At 45.6% G+C, this 27,656-nt stretch overlaps 1 protein-coding gene and 1 long non-coding RNA gene across 2 annotated transcripts in view; one reads left to right on the forward strand and one right to left on the reverse strand.

The window, feature by feature from the left end:
* The window catches only part of LOC115085829, a 328,161-nt gene that overhangs the window by 51,815 nt on the left and 248,690 nt on the right, over window positions 1-27,656 (forward strand). The gene's annotated exons all lie outside the window — the stretch shown is intronic.
* LOC115085826 (cytochrome P450 11B, mitochondrial-like) overlaps window positions 1-27,656 on the reverse strand; it is a gene marked incomplete at its 5' end in the record, with an annotated part of 82,375 nt that overhangs the window by 39,269 nt on the left and 15,450 nt on the right. The window contains 2 exon segments of the mRNA XM_029592294.1: window positions 2,063-2,266; window positions 11,821-12,020. Of these exon segments, the coding sequence (XP_029448154.1) occupies window positions 2,063-2,266; window positions 11,821-12,020 (404 nt within the window).

A 27,656-nucleotide genomic window follows, 5' to 3' on the forward strand; every position in this document is an offset into this window, starting at 1 on the left:
ACACCAATTTTTAAAAAAGGGATCACGAGGTGATCCAGGAAACTACAGACCAGTGAGTGACACCTATGCCAAGCAAAATGACAGAAACTTATCATAAAGAAGAAAATTGCTTAACATATAGATAAGCATCGTTTAATGGGACAAAGGCAACCTGGATTTAGCCATGGGAAGTCTTGCCTCACCAATCTGCTACATTTCTTTGAGGGTATAAAGCTGAGCCAGTTGATATAGTGTATCTGGATTTCCAGAAAAAGCATTTGACAAAGTCTCTCATGAGATACTTCTTAGGAAATTTAAAATGTCATGGGATAGGGAGCAGTGTCCTATTATGGATTACGAACTGGTTAAAAGATAGAAAACAGAGAGTAGGGCTAAATTGAAAATTTTCCCAATGGACATAAGTGAATAGAGGAGTGCCCCTGGGATCTGTACTGTGTAAACAACCTGGACATGGGAACAATGAGTGAGATCAGTGTGCCAAGGTGATCAGAAAAGCAAACAGAATATTAGGAATTATTAGGAAGGGAATGGTGAATAAAACGGAAAATGTCATAATGCCTCTGTATCGCTCTATGGTGAGACCGCACCTTGAATACTGTGTACAATTCTGGTCGCCGCATCTCAAAAAAGATATAATTGTGATGGAGAAGGTACAGAGAAGGGCTACCAAAATTATAAAGGGAATGGAACAGCTCCCCTATGAGGAGAGGCTGAAGAGGTTAGGGTTGTTCAGCTTGGAGAAGAGACGGCTGAGGGGGGATATGAGAGAGGTCTTTAAGATCATGAGAGGTCTTGAACGAGTAGATGTGAATCGGTTATTTTCACTTTATTATTTTATTATTTATTATTTTTTATTATACCGAGTTTCATGATAAGAATCACGTCAACCCGGTTTACAATTAACATGTGTGTGGAGGCAGGGAGTAACATAGTGATAAACATTTCCCAATTCAACATTAAATATAGTGTGAAACTTAAAAAATATTAAAACAATAATTAGGACGTGAGAAAGTTACAAAAAACAGGGAATAATAACTAGGACCAGAAAGGGGGAGGGAATTAAAAAAGAGAATATTTACATTTCAGCCAACTGTTTCCAAATTAATAAATATGTATAATGTTATAAGCAAAAGATGTGTTGATGGGTTGAAGTGTGGAGAATTTAATCCAGTTCTGGGAAAGCTTTTTTAAAAAGCCAAGTTTTTAGTCTTTTCCTGAAAGTATGAACGCATGGTTCTTGTCTTAAGTCCGGTGGGATAGAGTTCCAAAGGGTTGGACCTGCTGATGAGAGAGCTCTAGAACTGTAGGATTTATGTTGGAAGGTTTTAGCATGTGGAACCTGAAGTGATTCTTTGTAGTATTCCCTGATGGGTCTGGCGGATGTGTGTTTTTTAAAAGGGATTTATTTATTTATTTAAAAAGTATTTATATACCGTTTTTTAAAAAAGAAATTTTATCAAAAACGGTTCACAGATTTAAAACCAAAAATAAAATAATCAAAATAAAATGGAATTTTTAAACTTTACATAAAAATTGGTAATAACTAGACAGAATGCTAGTATATAAGGTTATTAAAAATATAAAAAGTTTGGATTTGTTCCCTTTCGAATAATAGAAGGACTAGGGGGCACTCCATGAAGTTAGCATGGGGTACATTTAAGACTAATCGGAGAAACTTCTTTTTCACTCAACGCACAATAAAGCTCTGGAATTTGTTGCCAGAGGATGTGGTTAGTACAGTTAGTGTAGCTGGGTTCAAAAAAGGTTTGGATAAGTTCTGGGAGGAGAAGTCCATTAATGGCTATTAATCAATTTTACTTAGGGAATAGCCACTGCTATTAATTGCATCAGTAGCACGGGATCTTCTTAGTGTTTGGGTACTTGCCAGGTTCTTATGGCCTGATTTGGCCACTGTTGGAAACAGGATGCTGGGCTTGATGGACCCTTGGTCTGACCCAGCATGGCATGTTCTTATATTCTTATGCGTATGTACCCAAAGTGGTGAAAAGCCAGAGGGGACAATTTGTCCTTGCTGCTGTCATTTGCTCTGCTTCTTTCTTACCATGACTGAAAATGATATCCCAAGCATCAAGGTGCTCTTTCCAGACTTTGTTTTTTGTCCACTGAAGGAGCCCAGGGGGCATGTAGAGAAGAGGCAGCGTCGTCTTCAGCATTGTCTCCACGGCACTGATGAACTCTACAGATTCGGCATTGGGATTCTCTTCCAGGAGACCCAAACGCTGCCCATATAGGACATAACTGCTCGCTGAGGAACAAAAGTAAAGATAAAGAGGTGACAATGTGTACTCAGTGCTGAGGGCAAAGCACCCATGGCATAAAGAGACAGCACTGCAGTGTACAGAGACGGCTCCCATGTGATACACAGCACTGATGTGGTACAGAGACAGCATCGATGTGATATATACATACCACCCATGGGGTACAGAGACAGCACTTCAGTGTACAGAGATAGCACCCATGTGATATACACAAACCACTCATGTGATACAGAGTCAGCACTACAGTGCACCCACAGCACCCATGGAGTACAGAGACAACATCCATGTGATACACACACAGTACCAATGGCATACAGAGACAGCACTGCAGTGTACAGAGACGGCACCCATGTGATACACAGCACTGATGTGGTACAGAGACAGCATCGATGTGATATATACATACCACCCATGGGGTACAGAGTCAGCACTACAGTGTACACATAGCACCCATGGAGTACAGAGACAACATCCATGTGATATACAAACACCACTCAAGGGATACAGAGTCAGCACTACAGTGTACACACAGCACCCATGGAGTACAGAGACAACATCCATGTGATATACAAACACCACCCATGGGATACAGAGTCAGCACTACAGTGTACAGAGACGACACCCATGTGATATAAACATACCACCCATGGGGTACAGAGTCAGCACTACAGTGTACAAAGGCAGCACCCATGTGATACACATGCAGTACCCATGGCATACAGAGACATCACTACAGTGTACACACAGCACCCATGGAGTACAGAGACAACATCCATGTGATACACAGCACCCATGGGGTACAGAGAAAGCATTACAGTGTACAGAGACAGCACTCATGGGTTACAGAGACAGTCATAGAAGAAGTCTTACGATTCAAGCATTAAACATAAGAAGTCTATGTACAGATCCACAATGAGTGTGCCCCTCTCACACTACCTATATACATACAGTCAAGCATGAAATGGAAGAAGTCTATGTACAGATCCACAATGAATGTGCCCCTCTCACACTGCCTCCATATACATACACTCAAGAATGAAATGGAAGACGTCTATGTACAGATCCACAATGAGTGTGCCCCTCTCACACTACCCATATACATACACTCAAGCATGAAATGGAAGAGGTCTATGTACAGATCCACAATGAGTGTGCCCCTCTCACACTGCCTCCATATACATACACTCAAGCATAAAACTGAAGTCTATGTAGAGATCCACAATGAGTGTATATACAGATCCACAATGAGTGTGCCCCTCTCACACTGCCTTCATATACATATGAAGTATACACAGTGTATATACAGATCCACAATGAGTGTGCCCCTCTCGCATTGCCTCCATATACATACACTCAAATATAAAACAGAAGTCTATGTACAGATCCACAATGAGTGTGCCCCTCTCACACTACCCATATACATACACTCAAGCATAAAACAGAAGTCTATGTAGAGATCCACAATGAGTGTGTCTTCACAGTGTCTCCATATACATACAGACAAGCATGAAATGGAAGAAGTGTATAAACAGATCTACAATGAGTGTGCCCCTCTCACACTACCCATTTACATACACTCAAGCATGAAATGGAAGAAGTCTATGTAGAGATCCACAATGAGTATGCCCTTCTCACACTGCCCATATACATACACTCAAACATAAAAAAGAAGTCTATGTACAGATCCACAATGAGTGTGCCCCTCTTACTCTACCCATATACATACAGTCAAGCATGAAATGGAAGAAGTGTATAAACAGATCTACAATGAGTGTGCCCCTCTCACACTGCCTCCATATACATACACTCAAGCATAAAACTGAAGTCTATGTAGATATCCACAATGAGTGTGCCCGTCTTACACTACCCATATACATACAGTCAAGCATGAAATGGAAGAAGTGTATATACAGATCCACAATGAGTGTGCCCCTCTCACACTACCCATATACATACAGTCAAGCATGAAATGGAAGAAGTGTATATACAGATCCACAATGAGTGTGCCCCTCTCACACTGCCTCCATATACATACACTCAAATATAAAACAGAAGTTTACGTAGAGATCCACAATGAGTGTGCCCCTCTCACACTGCCTCCATATACATACACTCAAGCATAAAACAGAAATCTATGTAGAGATCCACCATGAGTGTGCCCCTCTCACACTGCTTTCATATACATACACTCAAGCATGAAATAGAAGAAGTCTATGTAGAGATCCAGAATGAGTGTGCCCCTCTCACACTGCCTCCATATACATACACTCCAATATAAAACAGAAGTCTATGTACAGATCCACAATGAGTGTGCCCCTCTCACACTGCCTCCATATACATACACTCAAGCATAAAACAGAAATCTATGTAGAGATCCACCATGAGTGTGCCCCTCTCACACTGCTTTCATATACATACACTCAAGCATGAAATAGAAGAAGTCTATGTAGATATCCAGAATGTGTGCCCCTCTCACACTGCCTCCATATACATACACTCAAATATAAAACAGAAGTCTATGTACAGATCCACAATGAGTGTGCCCCTCTTACACTACCCATATACATACAGTCAAGCATGAAATGGAAGAAGTGTATATACAGATCCACAATGAGTGTGCCCCTCTCACACTACCCATATACATACACTCAAGCATAAAACAGAAGTCTATGTACAGATCCACAATGAGTGTGCCCCTCTTACACTACCCATTTACATACAGTCAAGCATGAAATGGAAGAAGTGTATATACAGATCCACAATGAGTGTGCCCCTCTCACACTACCCATATACATACACTCAAGCATGAAATGGAAGACGTCTATGTACAGATCCACAGAGTGTGCCCCTCTCACACTGCCTCCATATACATACACTCAAATATAAAACAGATGTTTACGTAGAGATCCACCATGAGTGTGCCTCTCTCACACTGCCTTGATATACATACACTCAAGCATGAAATAGAAGAAGTCTATGTAGAGATCCAGAATGAGTGTGCCCCTCTCACACTGCCTCCATATACATACACTCCAATATAAAACAGAAGTCTATGTACAGATCCACAATGAGTGTGCCCCTCTCACACTACCCATATACATACACTCAAGCATAAAACAGAAGTCTATGTACAGATCCACAATGAGTGTGCCTTCACAGTGTCTCCATATACATACACTCAAGCATAAAACAGAAGTCTATGTACAGATCCACAATGAGTGTGCTCCTCTCACACTACACATATACATACACTCAAGCATAAAACTGAAGTCTATGTAGAGATCCACAATGAGTGTGCCCCTCTTACACTACCCATATACATACAGTCAAGCATAGAAACAGAAATGAGGGCAGAAGAAGACCAAATGGCCCATCCAGTCTGCCCAGCAAGCTTCACACATTTTTTCTCTCATACTTATCTGTTTCTCTTAGCTCTTGGTTCTATTTCCCTTCCACCCCCACCTTTAATGTAGAGAGCAGTGATGGAGCTGCATCCAAGTGAAATATCTAGCTTGATTAGTTAGGGGTAGTAGCCGCCGCAATAAGCAAGCTACACCCATGCTTATTTGTTTTACCCAGACTATGTTATACAGCCCTTATCGGTTGTTTTTCTTCTCCCCTGCCAATAAGCAAGCTTCTCCCCTGCCAATAAGCAAGCTACACCCATGCTTATTTGTTTTACCCAGACTAGGTTATACAGCCCTTATTGGTTGTTTTTCTTCTCCCCTGCCGTTGAAGCAGAGAGCTATGCTGGAAATGCGTGAAGTATCAGTTTTTCTTTTCCCCTGCCGTTGAAGCAGAGAGCTATGCTGGATATGCGTGAAGTATCAGTCTTCTCCCATGCTGTTGAAGCAGGGAGCCATGCTGGATATGCATCGAAAGTGAAGTATCAGGCACATTTGGTTTGGGGTAGTAACCGCCGTAACAAGCCAGCTACTCCCTGCTTTGTGAGTGCGAACCCTCTTTTCTTCTCCCCTGCCGTTGAAGCAGAGAGCTCTGCTGGATGTGTGAAGTATCAGTTTTTCTTCTCCCCTGCCGTTGAAGCAGAGAACTATGCTGTATATGCATTGAAAGTGAAGTATCAGGCTTATTTGATTTGGGGTAGTAACCGCCGTAACAAGCCAGCTACTCCCCTCTTTGTGAGTGTGAATCCTTTTTTCCACATTTCCTCTTGCTGTTGAAGCTTAGAGCGATGTTGGAGTCACAGTAAGCATTAGAGATGTGAATCGTGTCCTCGATCGTCTTAACGATCGATTTCGGCTGGGAGGGGGAGGGAATCGTATTGTTGCCGTTTGGGTGTGTAAAGTATCGTGAAAATTGTTAAAATCGTGAGCCGGCACACTAAAACCCCCTAAAACCCACCCCGACCCTTTAAATTAAATCCCCCACCCTCCCGAACCCCCCCCAAATGCCTTAAATTACCTGGGGGTCCAGCGGCACACTAAAACACGGCACACTAAAACCCCTTAAAACCCACCCCGACCCTTTAAATTAAATCCCCCACCCTCCCGAACCCCCCCCAAATGCCTTAAATTACCTGGGGGTCCGTAGCGGCGGTCCGTAGCTTAAATTACCTCCGTAGCCTTAAATTACCTCCGTAGCGGCGGTCCGTAGCTAAATCGGGGGAAGGGGGAGAGCAGGAAACCGGCACACTAAATCGTGTAGTCTTCAGCCGGCGCCATTTTGCAAAATGGCCGCTGCAAAATGGCGGCGGCCATAGACCAAAACGATTCGACGCAGGAGGTCGTTCCGGACCCCCGCTGGACTTTTGGCAAGTCTTGTGGGGGTCAGGAGGCCCCCCCAAGCTGGCCAAAAGTTCCTGGGGGTCCAGCGGGGGTCCGAGAGCGATCTCCTGCCGCGAATCGTTTTCCGTACGGAAAATGGTGCTGGCAGGAGATCGACTGCAGGAGGTCGTTCAGCGAGGGTTCCGGACCCCCATTTCCGTACGGAAAATGGCGCCAGCAGGAGATCGCTCCCGGACCCCCGCTGGACCCCCAGGAACTTTTGGCCAGCTTGGGGGGGCCTCCTGACCCCCACAAGACTTGCCAAAAGTCCAGCGGGGGTCCGGAACGACCTCCTGCGTCGAATCGTTTTGGTCTATGGCTGCCGCCATTTTGCGGCGGCCATTTTGCAAAATGGCGTCGGCTGAAGACTACACGATTTAGTGTGCCGGTTTCCTGCTCTCCCCCTTCCCCCGATTTAGCTACGGACCGCCGCTACGGAGGTAATTTAAGGCTACGGAGGTAATTTAAGCTATGGACCGCCGCTACGGACCCCCAGGTAATTTAAGGCATTTGGGGGGGGGTTCGGGAGGGTGGGGGATTTAATTTAAAGGGTCGGGGTGGGTTTTAGGGGGTTTTAGTGTGCCGTGTTTTAGTGTGCCGCTGGACCCCCAGGTAATTTAAGGCATTTGGGGGGGGGGTTCGGGAGGGTGGGGGATTTAATTTAAAGGGTCGGGGGTGGGTTTTAGGGTGTTTTAGTGTGCCGGTTTTCCTGCCCTCCCCCTTCCCCCGATTTACGATTTTTTGACGTTAAATCGGGGGAATTGGTATTGTATCGTGGCCCTAACGATTTTTGATGATTTAAAATATATCGGACGATATTTTAAATCGTCAAAAAATGATTCACATCCCTAGTAAGCATGTGTATGTTTATTTAATAAGGGTATTGTCTCCAGGCAGTAGCCATCATTCTGGCCGAGTCACCCACTCTTCATTGGCGGCCTCTTGACTTTATGGATCCAGAGTGTTTATCCCACGCCCCTTTGAAGTCCTTCACAGTTCTGGTCTTCACCACATCCTCCGGAAGGGCATTCCAGGCATCCACCACCCTCTCCGTGAAGAAATACTTCCTGACATTGGTTCTGAATCTTCCTCCCTGGAGCTTCAAATCGTGACCCCTGGTTCTGCTGATTTTTTTCCTACGGAAAAGGTTTGTCGTTGTCTTTGGATCATTAACACCTTTCAAGTATCTGAAAGTCTGTATCATATCACCTCTGCTACTCCTTTCCTCCAGGGTGTACATATTTAGATTCTTCAATCTCTCCTCGTATGTCATCCGATGAAGATCCTCCACCTTTCTGGTCGCCCTTCTCTGTACCGTCTCCATCTTGTCTTTGTCTTTTTGAAGATACGGTCTCCAGAACTGAACACAGTACTCTAGGTGAGGCCTCACCAAGGACCTGTACAAGGGAATAATCACTTCCCTTTTCTTACTCGATATTCCTCTCTCTATGCAGCCCAGCATTCTTTTGGCTTTAGCTATCGCCTTGTCACATTGTTTCGCCGACTTCAGATCATTAGACACTATCACCCCAAGGTCCCTCTCCTGCTCCGTGCACATCACCCTTTCCCCCCCCATCGAATACAGTTCATTCGGATTTCCACTCCCCATATGCATGACTTTGCACTTCTTGGCATTGAATCTCAGCTGCCATATCTTCGACCACTCTTCCAGTTTCCTTAGATCTCGTCTCATTCTCTCCACTCCTTCCAGCGTGTCCACTCTGTTGCAGATCTTAGTGTCATCCGCAAAAAGACAAACCTTACCTTCTATCCCGTCCGCAATGTCGCTCACAAAGATATTGAACAGGACCGGTCCCAACACCGATCCTTGCGGTACACCACTTAAAACCGCTCTCTCTTCAGAGAAGGTTCCATTTACCATCACACATTGTCTTCTGTCCGTCAACAAATTTGCAATCCAGGTCACCACCTCGGCACTCACTCCTAAGCTTCTCGTTTTATTCACCAGTCTCCTGTGCGGAACTGTATCAAAAGCTTTGCTGAAATCCAAGTATATGATATCGAGCGCTCTTCCTTGATCCAATTCCTTGGTTACCCAGTCAAAAAAGTCAATCAGATTTGTCTGACAGGATCTTCCTCTGGTGAATCCATGCTGCCTCTGGTCCATCAATTCTCCCGACTGTAGATAGTTCACTATTCTCTTTTTCAACAGTGACTCCATTACTTTTCCCACCACCGAAGTGAGGCTAACCGGTCTGTAGTTACCAGCCTCCTCTCTGTTCCCACTCTTGTGAAGCGGGACCACCACCGCTCTTCTCCAATCACTCGGCACCACTCCCGTTTCTAGGGATCTATTGAACAGGTCACACAGCGGATCCGCCAGCACATCTCTGAGCTCCCTCAGTATCCTTGGATGAATCCCATCAGGCCCCATGGCTTTGTCCACTTTCAGATTCTGTAGCTCTTCCCATACATTATCTACTGTAAATGGATTTTCCTCTGTTCCGCTTCCCTCCAGTTTCTTGTTGTGTAGAGATGGTCCTTCTCCAGGGTCTTCTTTAGTGAACACAGAGCTGAAGTATTTGTTTAATATTTCTGCCATTTCTTCGTCTCTCTCCACACATTGATCATTTCCACCTTTCAATTTCACTATACCACTTTGGACCTTTCTCTTTTCGCTGATGTATCTGAAAAATGTTTTGTCACCATATTTTATCTCCTTGGCAATCCTCTCTTCTGCTTGACTTTTTGCCAACTTGATTAATTTCTTTGTCTCCCTCAGTTGATACAAATATTCTTCTTTGTGCTCCTCCCTTTGGGATCCTTTATATTTATTTTATTTATTTATTTATTTAAAATTTTTATATACCGGCATTCATGATACAATCACATCATGCCGGTTTGTTTGTTTGTTTATTTATTTATTTATTTATTTATTTCTTGAATGCAGTTCTTTTAGCTTTAATTTTGTCAGCCACCTCCTTTGAGAACCAGATAGGTTTCATTTTTCTTTTGCTTTTCTTTACATTTCTAACATATAGAGCAGTTGCCTTGGCGATTGCTCCTTTTAGATTGGTCCACTGCTGATCCACATCTCTCCCATTTTCCCATCCTTTTAGTTCTTCCTCTAGGTACTTCCCCATTTCCTCAAAGTCTGTGTTTTTGAACTGTAAAACTCGGGTCTTTGTGGTTCTTTTCCCTATTCTATTAGTGATATGAAACCATACCGTTTGATGATCACTGCTGCTGAGGTGGGCGCCCACCTGGACATCTGAGACATTATCTCCATTAGTGAGCACTAAGTCGAGTATAGTTCCTTCTCTCGTGGGTTCCAACACCATTTGTTTGAACAAAGATACTTGCATGGCATCCACTATCGCTCTACTATTTTTAGTTTCTGCAGATGGGATTCTCCAGTCTACATCTGGCATATTAAAGTCACCCACGATCACCACTTCTCCCTTCTTACCTATCTTATGGATGTCTTCAACCAGATCTCTGTCCAGCTCTTCCTTTTGGTTTGGAGGCCTGTAAACCACTCCAATATAAATGGATGCTCCATCATCTGTTTTTAGGTCGACCCATAGTGCTTCTTCCTTGCCCCAACTTCCTTGCAGCTCAGATGCTTGGATATTATTTCTGACATAAAGAGCCACACCTCCCCCTTTTCTATCCACTCTGTCCTTCCTTAACAAGTTATAGCCTGGTATTGTTGTATCCCAATCATGAGAAGCATGAAATGGAAGAAGTGTATATACAGATCCACAATGAATGTGCCCCTCTCACACTACCCATATACATACACTCAAGCATGAAATGGAAGACGTCTATGTAGAGATCCACAATGAGTGTGCCCCTCTCACACTGCCCATATACATACACTCAAATATAAAACAGAAGTCTACGTAGAGATCCACAATGAGTGTGCCCCTCTCACACTACCCATATACATACACTCAAGCATGAAATGGAAGACGTCTATGTAGAGATCCACAATGAATGTGCCCCTCTCACACTACCCATATACATACACTCAAATATAAAACAGAAGTCTACGTAGAGATCCACAATGAGTGTGCCCCTCTCACACTGCCTCCATATACATACACTCAAGCATGAAACAGAAGTCTATGTACAGATCTATAATGAGTGTGCCCCTCTCACACTGCCTCCATATACATACACTCAAGCATAAAACTGAAGTCTATGTAGAGATCCACAATGAGTGTGCCCCTCCCACACTGCCTCCATATACATACACTCAAATATAAAACAGAAGTCTATGTACAGATCTATAATGAGTGTGCCCCTCTCACACTGCCTCCATATACATACACTCAAGCATAAAACTGAAGTCTATGTAGAGATCCACAATGAGTGTGCCCCTCTCACACTACCCATATACATACACTCAAGCATGAAATGGAATTTGTCTATGTAGAGATCCACAATGAATGTGCCCCTCTCACACTACCCATATACATACACTCAAATATAAAACAGAAGTCTACGTAGAGATCCACAATGAGTGTGCCCCTCTCACACTGCCTCCATATACATACACTCAAGCATGAAATAGAAGAAGTCTATGTACAGATCTATAATGAGTGTGCCCCTCTCACACTGCCTCCATATACATACACTCAAGCATGAAATAGAAGAAGTCTATGTAAAGATCCACAATGAGTGTGCCCCTCTCATACTCCCCTTATGCACATACACTCAAGCATAAAACAGAAGTCTATGTACAGATCCACAGTGAACGTGCCCCTCTCATACTCCCCACATATACGTACACTCAAGTGTGAATCGGAAGAGGTCTGCATAGAGATCCACAGTGAACGTGCCCCGCGTGTTCTTTCTGATTCGCCGATTCATGAATGTGACAAAGTCTTCAGCCACCTCCTGGAGAAAAGGAAGAAACTTCCTGACTCCTATTGGACTCAGCACTTCTTTATTCAGGATCAGACGATCTGAACGCCATTCCTCACCATTTCTGTAATGTGGGAAAGGAAAGTGAGGGATCACAGGGCAGAAAGTAAGAATTCCTCTAGGTGTAGACCACTTTAAGCATAAACCAGAACTCTAGTCCCTGACCTTATTACATAGAATCATAGAAACATATTCTACAGTAATAGCTCCTGAAGCCTCAGTCCCTGTCATTATTATACAATAGAGGCCCATGGTTGCTCATTCTCTGTCCTTATTATGCAGGAGTATCTTCTCTGGGCTAGGTCCTTGCCCCTATTATTCAGAAAGATCCTCCTGAGGCTCAGTCCATTTCCTTATTAGACAGCAGGAGGTCCTGGGAGCACAAACCCTGTCCTTATTAGACAGCAGGAGGTCCTGGGAACACAAACCCTGTCCTTATTAGGCAGCAGGAGGTCCTGGGAACTTAGTCCCAGTTCTTATTATAACTTCATGGAGTATGCCCTAGTCCTTATATTATCTGAAAGCTAAATAACAGATTCACATCCGCCCTTTTACAGCACTTCTTGGCATTGAATCTCAGCTGCCATATCTTCGACCACTCTTCCAGCTTCCTTAAATCTCATCTCATTCTCTCCCCTCCTTCCGGCGTGTCCACTCTGTTGTAGATCATAGTATCATCCGCAAAAAGTCAAACCTTACCTTCTATCCCGTCCGCAATGTCGCTCACAAAGATATTGAACAGACCCGGTCCCAACACCAATCCTTGCGGCACTCCGCTCAACACTGCTCTCTCTTCAGAGAGAGCTCCATTTACCATCACGCATTGTCTTCTGTCCGTCAACCAGTTTGCAATCCAAGCCACCACCTCAGCACTCACTCCTAAGCTTCTCATTTTAGTCACAAGCCTCCTGTGATTTGTTCAGAACTCTCTTCCTTGTAAAAGTAGCTGGCTGACATTAAAGCTGAATTAGCTTCAATAAAGAAAGTCTCACCCACTTTACATTATTCAGGAATTAATTCCCTATTACCACAGAAAAACAAAAAGTCAAGGAAAAAAGGTTTTACAGTGGGCTCAGGTAGGATAAGACCTGTGACCCACAGATACCCCTTCTTCACAACTGTGCAGCCCACTTGTACCCACCACCACTCACACAGGGCATTAAGGAACCCAAAAAACATGATTACAGTGGGCTCTGGTAGAGTAAGACCTGTAATGCAGAGACACATGCTCTTTCAAGTGACACAGGTACCAAACATCTTCTCCTTATTAGATAATGAAGAAGCTCTTGTGAAAAAGATTGAAGTGCTATCTGAAAAGGAAGAAGAAACCCAATGCATACAGAAATTTCATAATACAATCAATAACCAAAGGAAAAAGCTCATTGTGCTGGATGACTTTCATCAGAGGCACTAATTTGGGAAACACTACAGTTAAAAGCCTTCCAGGATCATCGGCCGGCAGAAATGCTATTCAGATAGTCAAAGCGATCAAAGAAGAAAACAAAGACTCTAAAGTTGATATCATCCATCTGGGAACCAACGATCTTGCTAGTAACAGCATCCAAGTGCTACAGAGATTTTCAGTCTCTAGCAAAGCAGATTAGTCACATGGCGACAGCCATTGCCTTTTCAGAAGTGTTACCTGTTCATGGAAAGGGGAAGGAGAGGCTAAGCCTGGCCCCAGGGCTGAAGTAAGTTTTGAAACAAAAAAAAAAGACAAAAAAGGAAGGGAGGAAAGGGAACGGGGGAAGGCAGCGTGGCTCGGAGCGGGCTTGGCACGTGCAAGGTGCACAATTGTGCATCCCTTTGCCTACCCCGGATTTTATAACATGTGTTCGCATGCACCTTTTAAAATCTACCCCTAAAAGAACAGTGTTTAAGAAATATAAAGGATCCCAAAGGGAGGAGCACAAGGAAGAATACCTGGTGAAACTGAGGGAGATGAAGAAAGTAATCAAGAAAGCAAAAAGTCAAGCGGAAGAAAGGATTACCAAAGAGGTAAAGTGAGGTGACAAAACATTTTTCAGATACATCAGAGAAAGGAGAAAGGTCCAAAGTGGTATAGTGAGACAGAAAGGTGGAAAGGATCAATGTGTGGAGAGAGACAAAGAAATGGCAGAAATATTAAACAAATACTTCAGTTCGGTGTTCACTAAAGAGGACCCTGGAGAAGGACCGTCCCTAGTTAACAAGAAACTGGAGGGGAGTGGAGTAGATGTAACTCCATTTACAGTGGAGAATGTATGGGAAGAGCTGGGGAAACTGAAAGTAGACAAAGCCATGGGACATGATGAGGTTCATCCCAGGATACTGAGGGAGCTCAGAGATGTGCTGGCGGCTCCGCTGTGTGACCTGTTCAATAGATCCCTGGAAAGTGGACAAAGCCATGGGGCCTGATGAGTTTCATCCCAGGATACTGAGGGAGCTCAGGGATGTGCTGGCGGCTCCGCTGTGTGACCTGTTCAATAGATCCCTGGAAAGTGGACAAAGCCATGGGGCCTGATGAGGTTCATCCCAGGATACTGAGGGAGCTCAGAGATGAGCTGGGGGCTCCGCTGTGTGACCTGTTCAATAGATCCCTGGAAAGTGGACAAAGCCATGGGGCCTGATGAGCTTCATCCCAGGATACTGAGGGAGCTCAGAGATGAGCTGGCGGCTCCGCTGCGTGACCTGTTCAATAGATCCCTGGAAAGTGGACAAAGCCATGGGGCCTGATGAGCTTCATCCCAGGATACTGAGGGAGCTCAGAGATGAGCTGGGGGCTCCGCTGTGTGACCTGTTCAATAGATCCCTGGAAAGTGGACAAAGCCATGGGGCCTGATGAGGTTCATCCCAGGATACTGAGGGAGCTCAGAGATGAGCTGGGGGGCTCCGCTGTGTGACCTGTTCAATAGATCCCTGGAAAGTGGACAAAGCCATGGGGCCTGATGAGCTTCATCCCAGGATACTGAGGGAGCTCAGAGATGAGCTGGCGGCTCCGCTGTGTGACCTGTTCAGTAGATCCCTGGAAAGTGGACAAAGCCATGGGGCCTGATGAGGTTCATCCCAGGATACTGAGGGAGCTCAGAGATGAGCTGGCGGCTCCGCTATGTGACCTGTTCAATAGATCCCTAGAAACGGGAGTGGTGCCGAGAGATTGGAGGAGAGCGGTGGTGGTCCCGCTTCACAAGAGTGGGAGCAGAGAAGAGGCTGGTAACTACAGACCGGTTAGCCTCACCTCGGTGGTGGGAAAAGTAATGGAGTCGCTGCTGAAAGAGAGAATAGTGAACTATCTACAGTTGGGAGAATTGATGGACCAGAGGCAGCATGGATTCACCAGGGGAAGATCCTGTCAGACAAATCTGATTGACATTTTTGATTGGGTGACTAGGGAATTGGATCAAGGAAGAGAGAGCGCTCGATGTCATCTACTTGGATTTCAGCAAAGCCTTTGATATGGTCTTGGGGCAAGCCTTAAGTTTCTAGATGATTTCCCTCAGAATAAAGGCTCCACAATAGTTACATTGGATAGTCCTCATTTTGGTATATTGGATGGATAACACCTAAGGAAATACCAAATTTCCAATTTATCTTGTTGCCAGTTATGTATTTAGGCAGACTATATCAGAAAAACAAACCTAGGGGTGGGTGGGAGTTAAACAGTTAACACTTGGCAGAGCTGTTCATTGGACACTGTATCTGCTATTGATTTGAACAGACCCTCTCCCAGATTTGGCTAGCTAAGTTAAGCTTTTTCCTTATCTCTCCCCAAGAATCTGTAGTTAGAGCTGTCTCCTTGAATTTCAAAGCAGACTGAGGACTTGACTGTCCCCTGCAATGCACTGTGAGTCACCTGCCCAAAGCTGAATAGAACAATCCCTTTTTTTTGGGGGGGGTGGGGGGTGTTTTTTGTTGTTTTTTTATTATACAGCAGGAACTCGCAGTGGCTCAGCCCTTAGTCTTATTTGTTGTGTTTGGCCGGTCGAGGAATCTGCCACTCTTACCTCCCGCCGTGAGTTGGAGCGGGGCCAACGATGCCGCGGCAGACTCTGGAATGAAAATGCGGCACAGCCCTGACTCGCCATGCTAGGGAAGCTGCTCAGCCAAGTGAGACGTCCCTAGGCACGCACAACTCAGCCCCATTTATAGGACCCACAGCTGGAAAACCTCCGCGGCGCCCGCAGATGACATCACAGGCTCTCCACTATTTAAGGCCTGTTCAGACCGGCCTCAGGCACCTTGGCAATAGGTCAACCTCCTTGGAGTAGCCGATTGCCTCGCTGTTCCTGGGTCCTGGTCCTGCTTCTTTTCCAGTGCCTTGTCTTCATATTCCTGGTTCCTGCTTATGTCTTCGGAGTTCTTGCGTTACCGTCTTGTGTACCCTCATCTGTATTCAGTGTCGTCCTGCTGTTCTGCCTTGCCTCCTTCCCCCCAGATGGACTTCTCTGTTTGACCTCGGTTGGGATCCCCAGATAGTCTCCATTTGTATTCCTGGCTCAACCCTGGACTCTTCTCGACCACATTGAGTTCTGCCTGCCTGGTGACCTCGGTTGGGATCCCCAGTTAGTCTCCATTTGTATTCCTGGCTCAACCCTGGACTCTTCTCGACCACATTGAGTTCTGCCTGCCTGGTGACCTCAGCCTACTCTCGTCTCTGCCATCTGCTGCCTGCCCCTGACCTCGCCCTACTCTCGTCTCTGCCGTCTGCTGCCTTCCCTGATCTCGCCCTACTCTCGTCTCTACCGTCTGCTGCCTGCCCCTGACCTCGCCCTACTCTCGTCTCTGCCATCTGCTGCCTGCCCCTGACCTTGCCTGCTCTCGTCTCTGCCGTCTGCTGCCTGCCCCTGACCTCGCCCTACTCTCGTCTCTGCCGTCTGCTGCCTTCCCTGATCTCGCCGTACTCTCGTCTCTACCGTCTGCTGCCTTCCCTGATCTCGCCCTACTCTCGTCTCTGCCGTCTGCTGCCTGCCCCTGACCTTGCCTGCTCTCGTCTCTGCCGTCTGCTGCCTGCCCCTGACCTCGCCCTACTCTCGTCTCTGCTGCCTGCCCCTGACCTCGCCCTACTCTCGTCTCTGCCATCTGCTGCCTGCCCCTGACCTCGCCCTACTCTCGTCTCTGCCATCTGCTGCCTGCCTGACCTCGCCCTACTCTCGTCTCTGCCGTCTGCTGCCTGCCCCTGACTTTGCCTGCTCTCGTCTCTGCCGTCTGCTGCCTGCCCTGACCTCGCATTACTCTCGTCTCTGCCGTCTGCTGCCTGCCCCTGACCTTGCCTGCTCTCGTCTCTGCCGTCTGCTGCCTGCCCCTGACCTCGCCCTACTCTTGTCTCTGCTGTGTGGTGCATGCCCTGCCCTGACCTCGGCCTGGACTGACTTTGTTTTCTTCCTGCTGGCCACAACTTCTTCTGCGACAGATTCTTCTTGTCACAGAGGCTCATGCCTGAGTCCAGCCGGCCCTGGCACCCGAGGGCTCAACCTAAGGGCTGGTATTGGTGAAGTTCCTGATGGGCCTCTGCTCCAGCCAGCTCCACCTGCCCACGGTGAGGACCTGCACAGCTCCTGCCTCTGGGTAGCGCCAACCTCACCTCGGTCCAAGGGTCCACTTCTGCTAGATTAATACACAGCAGGGACTCCCAGGGACTCAGTAGGGGTCTGCTTTTAAATAAAGCCAGGCTTTATTTATTTATTTATTTATTTATTTATTACTAACTCTCCTGCATTGTTCCACCTTTACAGCCTCTATTCATCCTGCGCTCCCTGCAGCGCTGGTTTTACCTCTCTCTGTCAGTATGGTTCATACTTGAGAATTCTGATTTTTCTGGTTTATTTGACTTCTTTACAAACAGAATGCACCTGCAATCCAAGGCTTAACATGGTAGAGTCCAGTTGGCACAGTACCACCGAGCCAGAGAAGAGTGTTCCCCCTGGGACCTGACCCACAGGTCATAGACTTGGATCCGTGCCCCTCGCCCCCCCCACAGATTGCAGTGGATGCAGAAGGGGAAGAGGACAGTGTGAGGTCATGGGAGCCATTGTGAGCGAGCCCTGCCTTGCAGTATACGAGTCAGTGAGCTTCCAGGGTGCAAGGAATTGCAGAACCACAGCTCCATGCATTGCCTGCACTGCAGCAAGTTTCAGAAAAAGACTGGACTGAACTCCCTGAGTGTGGCTGTGTTGGAGTCCTTCCTGTGGAGACTAAATCCATGAGAGAAAACAGCACCTAAATACCAGGGGCTTCATAGGGAGAATTTGACAGAACAGTAGCCTCAGTGTCTCTGACTTAAGGGAGAGAGGGATGAGCAGCAAAGAACAGGACTGTACTGGGAAGTTAACAACATAAGAACCTGCCATACTGGGTCAGACCAAGGGTCCATCAAGCCCAGCATCCTGTTTCCAACAGTGGCCAATCCAGGTTACAAGTACCTGGCAAGTACCCAAAAACTAAGCCTATCCCATGCTACTGATGCCAGTAATAGCAGTGGCTATTCTCTAAGTCATCTTGATTAATAGCAGGTAATGGACTTCTCCTCCAAGAACTTATCCAATCCTTTTTTAAACACAGCTATACTAACTGCACTAACCACATCCCCTGGCAACAAATTCCAGAGTTTAATTGTGCGTTGAGTAAAAAAGAACTTTCTCCGATTAGTCTTAAATGTGCCCCATGCTAACTTCATGGAGTGTCCCTTAGTCTTTCTACTATCCGAAAGAGTAAATAACCGATTCACATCTACTCGTTCTAGACCTCTCATGATCTTAAACACCTCTATCATATCCCCCCTCAGTCGTCTCTTCTCCAAGCTGAAAAGTCCTAACCTCTTTAGTCTTTCCTCATAGGGGAGCTGTTCCATCCCCTTTATCATTTTGGTTGCCCTTCTCTGTACCTTCTCCATCGCAATTATATCTTTTTTGAGATGTGGCGACCAGAATTGTACACAGTATTCAAGGTGCGGTCTCACCATGGAGCGATACAGAGGCATTATGACATTTTCCGTTTTATTAACCATTCCCTTTCTAATAATTCCCAACATTCTGTTTGCTTTTTTGACTGCCGCAGCACACTGTACCGACGATTTCAATGTGTTATCCACTATGATGCCTAGATCTCTTTCTTGGGTTGTAGCACCTAATATGGAACCCAACATTGTGTAATTATAGCATGGGTTATTTTTCCCTATATGCATCACCTTGCACTTATCCACATTAAATTTCATCTGCCATTTGGATACCCAATTTTCCAGTCTCACAAGGTCCTCTTGTAATGTATCACAGTCTGCTTGTGATTTAACTACTCTGAATAATTTTGTATCATCTGCAAATTTGATAACCTCACTCGTCGTATTCCTTTCCAGATCATTTATAAATATATTGAAAAGCACAGGTCACATTTTCTCAAAGACTTTGGGGTCTATACTGAAAGGGTTTGTCTGGCTAAGTTCAGGATTTAACCAGAAAGACAGCAGGTTTACAAAATACTGCCTGTGGGGAAACGTGGGTTTTGCATGCTCTGCGATTTGTTGCATTGCTGTGTGACAGTTTTCCCCAGAGAGCTCATTTCCTCTGTGCTGGGCTTCAGGTGGTGTTTCAGTGAGGCTTGAAAGGCTGTACAATGAAACATCATGCAGTGCCTTTAGACGGAAGGCTATAACTAATCAGAGGGCCATTGGTCAGGGAGCTATTTGTAAGTACTGTGCTCCTGCAGACAGAGAAGTCGGGTTGAAGGTCTCTGCTGGGATAAATTATGGAGAAAAGCCAACAGTCGCTCAGAAGTGCATGGTTCAGAATGATGTTTCTTTCGTAACTGCTAAGAGAACAAGGAAATTAGGGCTTCCTGATAGAGAGATTGCAATAAATGCCAAAGTGAACCAGGTGGCTTTAAGTCAAGAGCAGACAGAGCAGAAAGATTACAAATTACCCCCATCAACTGATGAGCAGGTTAATACAAACAAGAAACATACTTTGAAATGTCTATATACAAATGCTAGAAGTCTAAAAAATAAGATGGGAGAGTTAGAGTCCATAGCACTGGATGTAGAGGTAGATATAATTGACATCTCAGAGACCTGGTGGAAGGTGGATAACCAATGGGACACTGTGATACCAAGGTACAAATTATAAAGAAATGATAGGATGGATCAAATTGGTGGAGGGCTGGCTATATATAATATAAATTATATATATAAATAATGTATATATATTTATAAAAAGAGCATTGAGTCAAACAGGATAAAAGTTCTGCAGGAAACAAAATGTAATGTTGAATTTTTATGGATAGAAATTCCAGGTGAAAAAGGGAATAGAATAGTAATGGGGGTGTACTACCCTCCACCTGGCCAGAATGAACTAACAGACAATGAAATGCTAAAAGAAATTAGAGAAGCTAAGAAATCAGCAGCACAGTAATAATGGGAGATTTCAATTATCCCAGTACTGATTGGGTGACTGTCACATCAGGACATTCTAGAGAGGTAAAGTTCCTAGATGAAATAAATGACTGATTCATGGAGCAGCTGGTACCAGAACCAACAAGAGAGGAAACTATCTTAGACCTCATTTGTAGTGGACAGCCCCATGGATTAACCATTTAGCAAAATAAGCACTTGCATAGGACACCAAGGGAAGGATGGCAGCACAGAGTTTGAAAATTTGCTCCCTAGTTATAAGTAAATAATTTGCTTCTAATGCTTTACTGATATTTAGTGTTAAATAATTACAATTTAAAAAAAAGTTTATGCTTAATATAGTTGTGGGGTCTGGTCTGGAAGAAAACTGATTTTTTAATGTCTTATTTCATCTTCAGCACTTATTGAGTCTTAATGTCTTATCAGTTAAGCAATGGAAGAGCCAAGAGGGCATCCTTATTGGGCTGTGCTTAGGGCATCAGTTGGCCATAATCTGGCCCTGGTAGTGGAACACAGGATTTGGTGTGAGAGGTAACAGTGATGGAGCCACTTGGTGTTATAATTAGTGAAGTTTGGGTGGACCCTTGGACACTGTGGCAGCTGACCACACCCACGGGGGGAAGTCCCGTGAGGGGCCACAGGTCAGGCTCAGCTTAGGACACACAAACACAGAGATTGATCTTTTATTAGACAATGTGGTGAAGCCACCAGAGGAGGCAGTGGTGAGCAGGAGAAGTAGCCCGGCTGGGCTGGTGTCCCTCAGGCGCTGGAACAGCGACTCCTCCGGTAACAGTGCTGTAGTGGAAAGAACTGAGAATAATGAGTACAGTGGAATATGCACAAAGCCCCAGTATGGAGAACCCCAGGATAGGGAGAGCAGGCCCTCGAGGAGCGAGTACCTGATCCCTGAGAGCTGAGAGGCTTGAAGGTAATGTACTCACACAGCGGTTCCATGTAGGAGATGGCACCAGGGCTGGAACGGAGGCAGGCCCTCGAGGAGCGAGTACCTGATCCCTGAGAGCTGAGAGGCTTGAAGGTAATGTACTCACACAGCGGTTCCATGTAGGAGATGGCACCAGGGCTGGAACGGAGGCAGGCCCTCGAGGAGCGAGTACCTGATCCCTGAGAGCTGAGAGGCTTGAAGGTGATGTACTCACACAGCAGTTCCACGTAGGAGATGGCACTAGGGCTGGAACGGAGGCAGGCCCTCGAGGAGCGAGTACCTGATCCCTGAGAGCTGAGAGGCTTGAAGGTGATGTACTCACACAGCAGTTCCACGTAGGAGATGGCACTAGGGCTGGAACGGAGGCAGGCCCTCGAGGAGCGAGTACCTGATCCCTGAGAGCTGAGAGGCTTGAAGGTGATGTACTCACACAGCGGTTCCACGTAGGAGATGGCACCAGGGCTGGAACGGAGGCAGGCCCTCGAGGAGCGAGTACCTGATCCCTGAGAGCTGAGAGGCTTGAAGGTGATGTACTCACACAGCGGTTCTACGTAGGAGATGGCACCAGGGCTGGAACGGAGGCAGGCCCTCGAGGAGCGAGTACCTGATCCCTGAGAGCTGAGAGGCTTGAAGGTGATGTACTCACACAGCGGTTCCACGTAGGAGATGGCACTAGGGCTGGAACGGAGGCAGGCCCTCGAGGAGCGAGGGCCTGGTTCCAGGGAACAGCTCTGAGGTGAAGATGGTAGCGAATCCTTCCAGACAGAAGAGAAGGTAGGAGCAGGCAGCGAGTCAGGGAACATGGGCCCTCGAGGAGCAAGTACCGATTTCCTGATAGCAACCTGAAAAGCAAGTGAGGCACCTGAGGAACGGGTACCCCGTTAGCGTTAAGAGTCCAATGGAAATTGGAGAGGCAGATTAGCTGGGTACAGAGAGCGAATCCCATCCGTAAGATTCCCCTTGCTAACTCAAAGGCTAGCAAACATCGTAGGCTTTAAATATCCGGGCAGCGTGACATCATCACAGGGGGATGCCCCTGAGGTTCGCGCCAAGTAGGAAATAAGAGTGAGGTACCAGCGGAGCATGGCGGGAGGCAACGCCCAAGCCGGTCCGGGGACGCCCGAGAGGACGGCAGGCAGACGCCGCGGCAGCCAGGCATCCATCCACAGCGAGAGGAGGTGCAAAGAAAGAAAGGTAGGTGGAGTGAAGCCATTGGGAAGGGACGGTTGCAACACTGATCACAACATGATCAAATTTGACTTAATAACTGGAGGGAGGACATTAAAGAAATCTACTGAGACATAATTTAACTTTCAAAAGGGAGACTATAAGAAAAGAGGGGGGATATGATAGAGGGGGGATATGATAGAGGTCTTTAAGATCATGAGAGGTCTTGAACGAGTAGATGTGACTCGGTTATTTTCACTTTCGAATAATAGAAGGACTATGGGGCATTCCATGAAGTTAGCAAGTAGCACATTTAAGACTAATCGGAGAAAATTCTTTTTCACTCAACGAACAATAAAGCTCTGGAATTTGTTGCCAGAGGATGTAGTTAGTGTAGCTGGGTTCAAAAAAGGTTTGGATAAGTTCTTGGAGGAGAAGTCCATTAATGGCTATTAATCAATTATACTTAGGGAATAGCCACTGCTATTAATTGCATCAGTAGCATGGGATCTTCTTAGTGTTTGGGTAATTGCCAGGTTCTTGTGGCCTGGTTTTGGCCTCTGTTGGAAACAGGATGCTAGGCTTGATGGACCCTTGGTCTGACCCAGCATGGCAATTTATTATGTTCTTATGTTCTAAAAATGGTTAGGAAAAAATCCTAAAGAAGCAAGTGCAAAGTTTAAGAGTTTAGATCAGTCATGGACCTTAATTAAAAATACCATCTTGGAAGCCCAGACCAGATGAATTCCATACATTAGAAAAAGTGGAAGAAAGGCTAAAACAACTACTGGCATGGTTAAAAGGTGAGATGAGCAAGGCCATAATAGCTAAAAGAACATCTTTCAAGAAATAAATGGAAAAAGGATCAGAATGAAGGAAACAGGAAACTCTATAAGCACTATCAAGTCAGATACAAAGCACTGATAAGAAAGGCAAAGAGAGAATTCAAAAAGAAGCTTTCCATGGAAGCAAAAACTCATAAAATCTTTTTCAGGTACATTTGAAGTAACAAGCCTGTGAGGGAGGACCATTAGATGATCAAGGGTTAACAGGGGCATGCAGGGATGATAAGGCAATAGCAGAGAGACTAAATTATTCCTTTGCTTTGGCCTTCACTGACTCATGTCAGAAGTGATAGTTAAAGGTAATGATTCAGAGGAACTGAAACAAATCTCTGTGAACCTGGAAGATATAATAGGGCAAATTGACAAAATAAAGAGTAGTAAATCACCTGGACCAGATGGTATACATCTCAGAGTGCTGAAAGAACTGAAAAATCAATTTGTGGAACTGCTTTTGGAAATTATAAAATCGTCTATGTTACCTGAAGACTGGAGGATTGCCAATGTAATGCCAATTTTTTAAAAAGGGATCCAGAGGTGATCCAGGAAACTACAGATCACTGAGTCTGTAATGGGACAAAGCCAACAAGGATTTAGCCAGGATAGTCTTGCCTCATCAATCTGCAACAGCTTTTTGAAGGCATAAATAAACCTGTGGATAAAGGCGAGCCAGTTGATATAGTGTATCTGGAATTCCAGAAAGCATTTGACAAGTCCCTCATGAGAGACTTCTTAGGAAATTAAAAAGTCATGGGATAGGGGGCGGTGTCTTATTGTGTATTGTAAACTGCTTAAAAGATAGAAAACAGAGAGTAGGGCTAAATGGACTGATTAAGCGTCCTGGTATTGTGTGTATTTGGTCTGTGGGTGTTATTTGGAGGAAATGTGTGATGCCTGGGTTTTGTGGGATTGCAATGTTCCTAGAAAGCACCCAGGGGTGGTTGGGGCAGGTAGCTTGCCAGTGTACAAGGAGGGCTTGGGTAGTGTTTGTCAGGACCCTTCCAGTGGCCATAGGGTAATCCTGAGTGGGTATTAAGGGTAGCACTAAGGCATTGCAGGGCACTCCTGGTTTCACTGCCTCCATCTTATCCAGCTAACCAGTTATTTGATAAAAAAAAAAAACCCCATCTGTGTAATTTAGGGGCTGGCCAAGGGAGATCTGGGTCTGAGTGATGTTATCTGGCTAATTTAGCAATCCTATATAGAAAAAGCCCTTCCAGCCCTATCCTCCATCTCGTAATATACTTGAAGGTCTCCTCTGAGGAGGTTGGCACTCTCTGCAACGCTGTTTAACATCCATTTCAGGCCTTTTCGCAGAATTTTAGCTGACTGGGCTGTCATCTATCGCATCTTTTCTGACAATATTCAGTTTGGTACTACAGTGACATCACTGGAGCAGAAAAGTGGCTGATTGCCAACAAACTGAATCTAAATCTGGGCAAAACAGAGATCCTATTTCTATGCACATTTATTTATTTGTTTTAACATTTTTATATACCGATAACCGTTTGCACGTCGTGCCGGTTTACAGGAAACTGAAGGGAAAAGCCAGAGAAATGGGCATATCCCTTACATAGAACACTGAAAAGATATTAACAGTAGTAATAAAAAATTATAATAGTTACAGTATTAACAGTAACAGTAGCGGGTTGTACTAATTGCATAGCTAAAGTGAGAAGTGAGCTCAGGTTTGTACCAGAGAGGGAAGCTAAGATAATTGGGCAGTTAAAGAATGTATCTGGACTGACGTTAGGCTATCTGAGGCAGATACTCAATAATTACATGATATGATGCAGAACTGTAAGTTATTTATCCATTCAGGAGTTAACCTCTCATGAAATCTAAGGGTGGAGGGAGAGAGAATTCAAATTATCTTCAGAAATAAATGTGGAGGGAAAGAGAGGATGGGAGATGGCAAGGTCAGAGTGGGAGTTGGGTTAGGTAGAAGGGTGAGGGGTTTAAGGGAACGAGAGAAAGGGGAATGGAGTATAGACAAGGAGTAAAGAAGAAGGGTTTGAGGTCAGTTTATGAAAAGACCGAATGCTTCTCTGATTCCTCACCTTGGAGATCATAAGATCCCTATTTCAAATCAGATTAGGAATTTGAGTGTGTTACTTCTCCCCAATCTATCATTTAACCCTAGGTAAACGCCGACCTAGGTGGATCATTTTTTTAAGCTTTGGATGCTTTGCGGTTAAGCCTCTCTTGTCCACTGACCATTTCTGAAAGGTTCTCCAGGCTTTGGTTATCTCTGGCATGAACTAGCGTCATGCAATGTGTACGTGCTCTCCGTCAGAATGTCACTGCCAGACTGTTGCAGGGGTAGCTCAATACGAGCATATCTCCCCATTTCTGTACAAGTTGCACTGGCTCACAGTACTGCGGAGAATAAGTTTACAATTCTCACAATAATTCAAAAGGGAGACAGAGAAATATATAGACAGTGTGATGAGTGGCATGAGAGTGAGCCCTTGTTGCTGTGGCATAGTTAACACCGCCTTGTAGGAGAACCTATGAGGCCTATGTCAACAATTGGCAAATGTGCCTTGAAGTGGGACAGACTGGAGCTTCACCTATACCAGCCACCTCTCCCACAGATTGAGCCCTTGGGTTCTGGTGGCCAGCAGCACTTAGGTGGGTCCTTAGAGCAGTGGAGAGTGCAAGACTTCAAGGAGACACCGGGGTCAGGACAGGCAGCAGACTGGAGATACCAGGAAGAGGCCAATGGTCATGGCAGGTGGCAAGCAATTGTAGTCTGGTGTAAGGCAAGAGGCCAGGTCCGGGAGATCAGGCCAAGGTTGGACAAAGACACACAGGAGTTCACTGGATGAGACAGCTGAGAAGGACAAGGCTGGATGAGAGAGGCTGGGCAAGGCAAGGCTAGAGCACAGGAATGCAGGAACAATCAGGAATAAACAGGAACACAGGAGCAACACTGAAGGCAGGAAACCCGTTGCTGAGGCGTCACTGAAGTGTCAACTGGGCGCTTAAGTAATGGAGCTGCTGACATCATCAGGGCATATTGGCAGATAGCTTTCCTGCTGGGGGGCCTTTAAAGTGTGCGCTGTCGCATGTCCATGCACCTAAGGAGAGCAAGGTGCATCTGAAGGCTGGGTGTCGGCATTCGTGGTCTTGTTGGTGAGTGCAGCGAGTCGCAGGTCTACCCTGCGATTGGCCGAATGTAATAGTACCCCCTCCCAAAGCTTCCTCCCCAGACTTTTGCATTTAGTTTTCTAGGGAAACCATCTGTGGAAGTCTTCTACGGGCTGGGAGGCTTGGAGGTTTGAAGAGGGCTCCCAGGAATTTTCTTTGGGGGCCATAGTTCTTCCAAGAAGTTAGGGACTGGATCTGGTTCCTGACCTTTCTAGACTCCAAGATATCCTCAGCTTCATACTGGGTGTCTTTTTCCACTGTAAATTCTGTAGGCTTGAGGGGCAGTCTGGCTGGCCAAGGCAAGATTGCTGGTTTTAATAAGGATATATGGAATATGTCATGAATCTGGAGAGTCGGGGTAACTTAAGTTTGTAGGCTACAGACTCCACCTGGTGTACAACTGGAAATGGACCTTCAAATCTCAGGGCAAACTTCAGAGAAGGCATTTTGTATTATGGCTCATTCAATAAATAGGTTAAACATTGACACATAAATTTTAGTACTGAACCATACCAGATCCCCAGGTTGGAGCTGAGGTGTCAGGTGACATCTCTTGTCCACCTGCCTCTCAACATTCCACTGCTTGATCCAGGAGGTGGTGCATCTTTTTTTTCCAAAGGTTCTGGAGTTCACGTCCCATTAGGTTGGCTGCAGGGCAGGTGATGGAGACTGGGACAGGCTTTGGTGTATGAGGGTGATGACCAAACACCACATAGAAAGGTAAGACCTGGTTGAGCTGCTCACATGATTATTGTGGCAGAACTCCACCCACAGAAGTAGAGATACCCAGTTGTCCTGCTGTTGGTTTACATAGGTTCTAAGGAAAGCCTTGAGAGTCTGATTTGTTCACTCGGTTTGGCCATTGCTCTGGGGGTGGTAGGCCAAAGTAAAATAAAAGTAATCCAAAACTTCTAGCTTAGGCTTTTCCAGAAGCAGGCTGTAAACTGTACTCCTCAGTCTGAAAGGATGTGGAGAAGGAGCCCATGCAGATGGAAGCTTTGCTGGATGAAGAGATTGGTCAATTCAGGCGCTGAAGGGAGGCCAGGGAGGGGTGTGAAATGGGGCCATCTTTGAAAAATGATCCATCACTATCCATATAGTGGTGTTGCCACTTGAGAGGGGAAGGTCAGTGACAAAGTCAATGGCCAAGTGGGTTTAGGACTCCTTTGGGGCTGGCAGTGGATGTAACAACCCCCAAGGTCGAGCTTGAGAACTCTT

This window comes from Rhinatrema bivittatum, chromosome 2 (assembly GCF_901001135.1).
Source record: "Rhinatrema bivittatum chromosome 2, aRhiBiv1.1, whole genome shotgun sequence".
NCBI lineage: Eukaryota > Metazoa > Chordata > Amphibia > Gymnophiona > Rhinatrematidae > Rhinatrema > Rhinatrema bivittatum.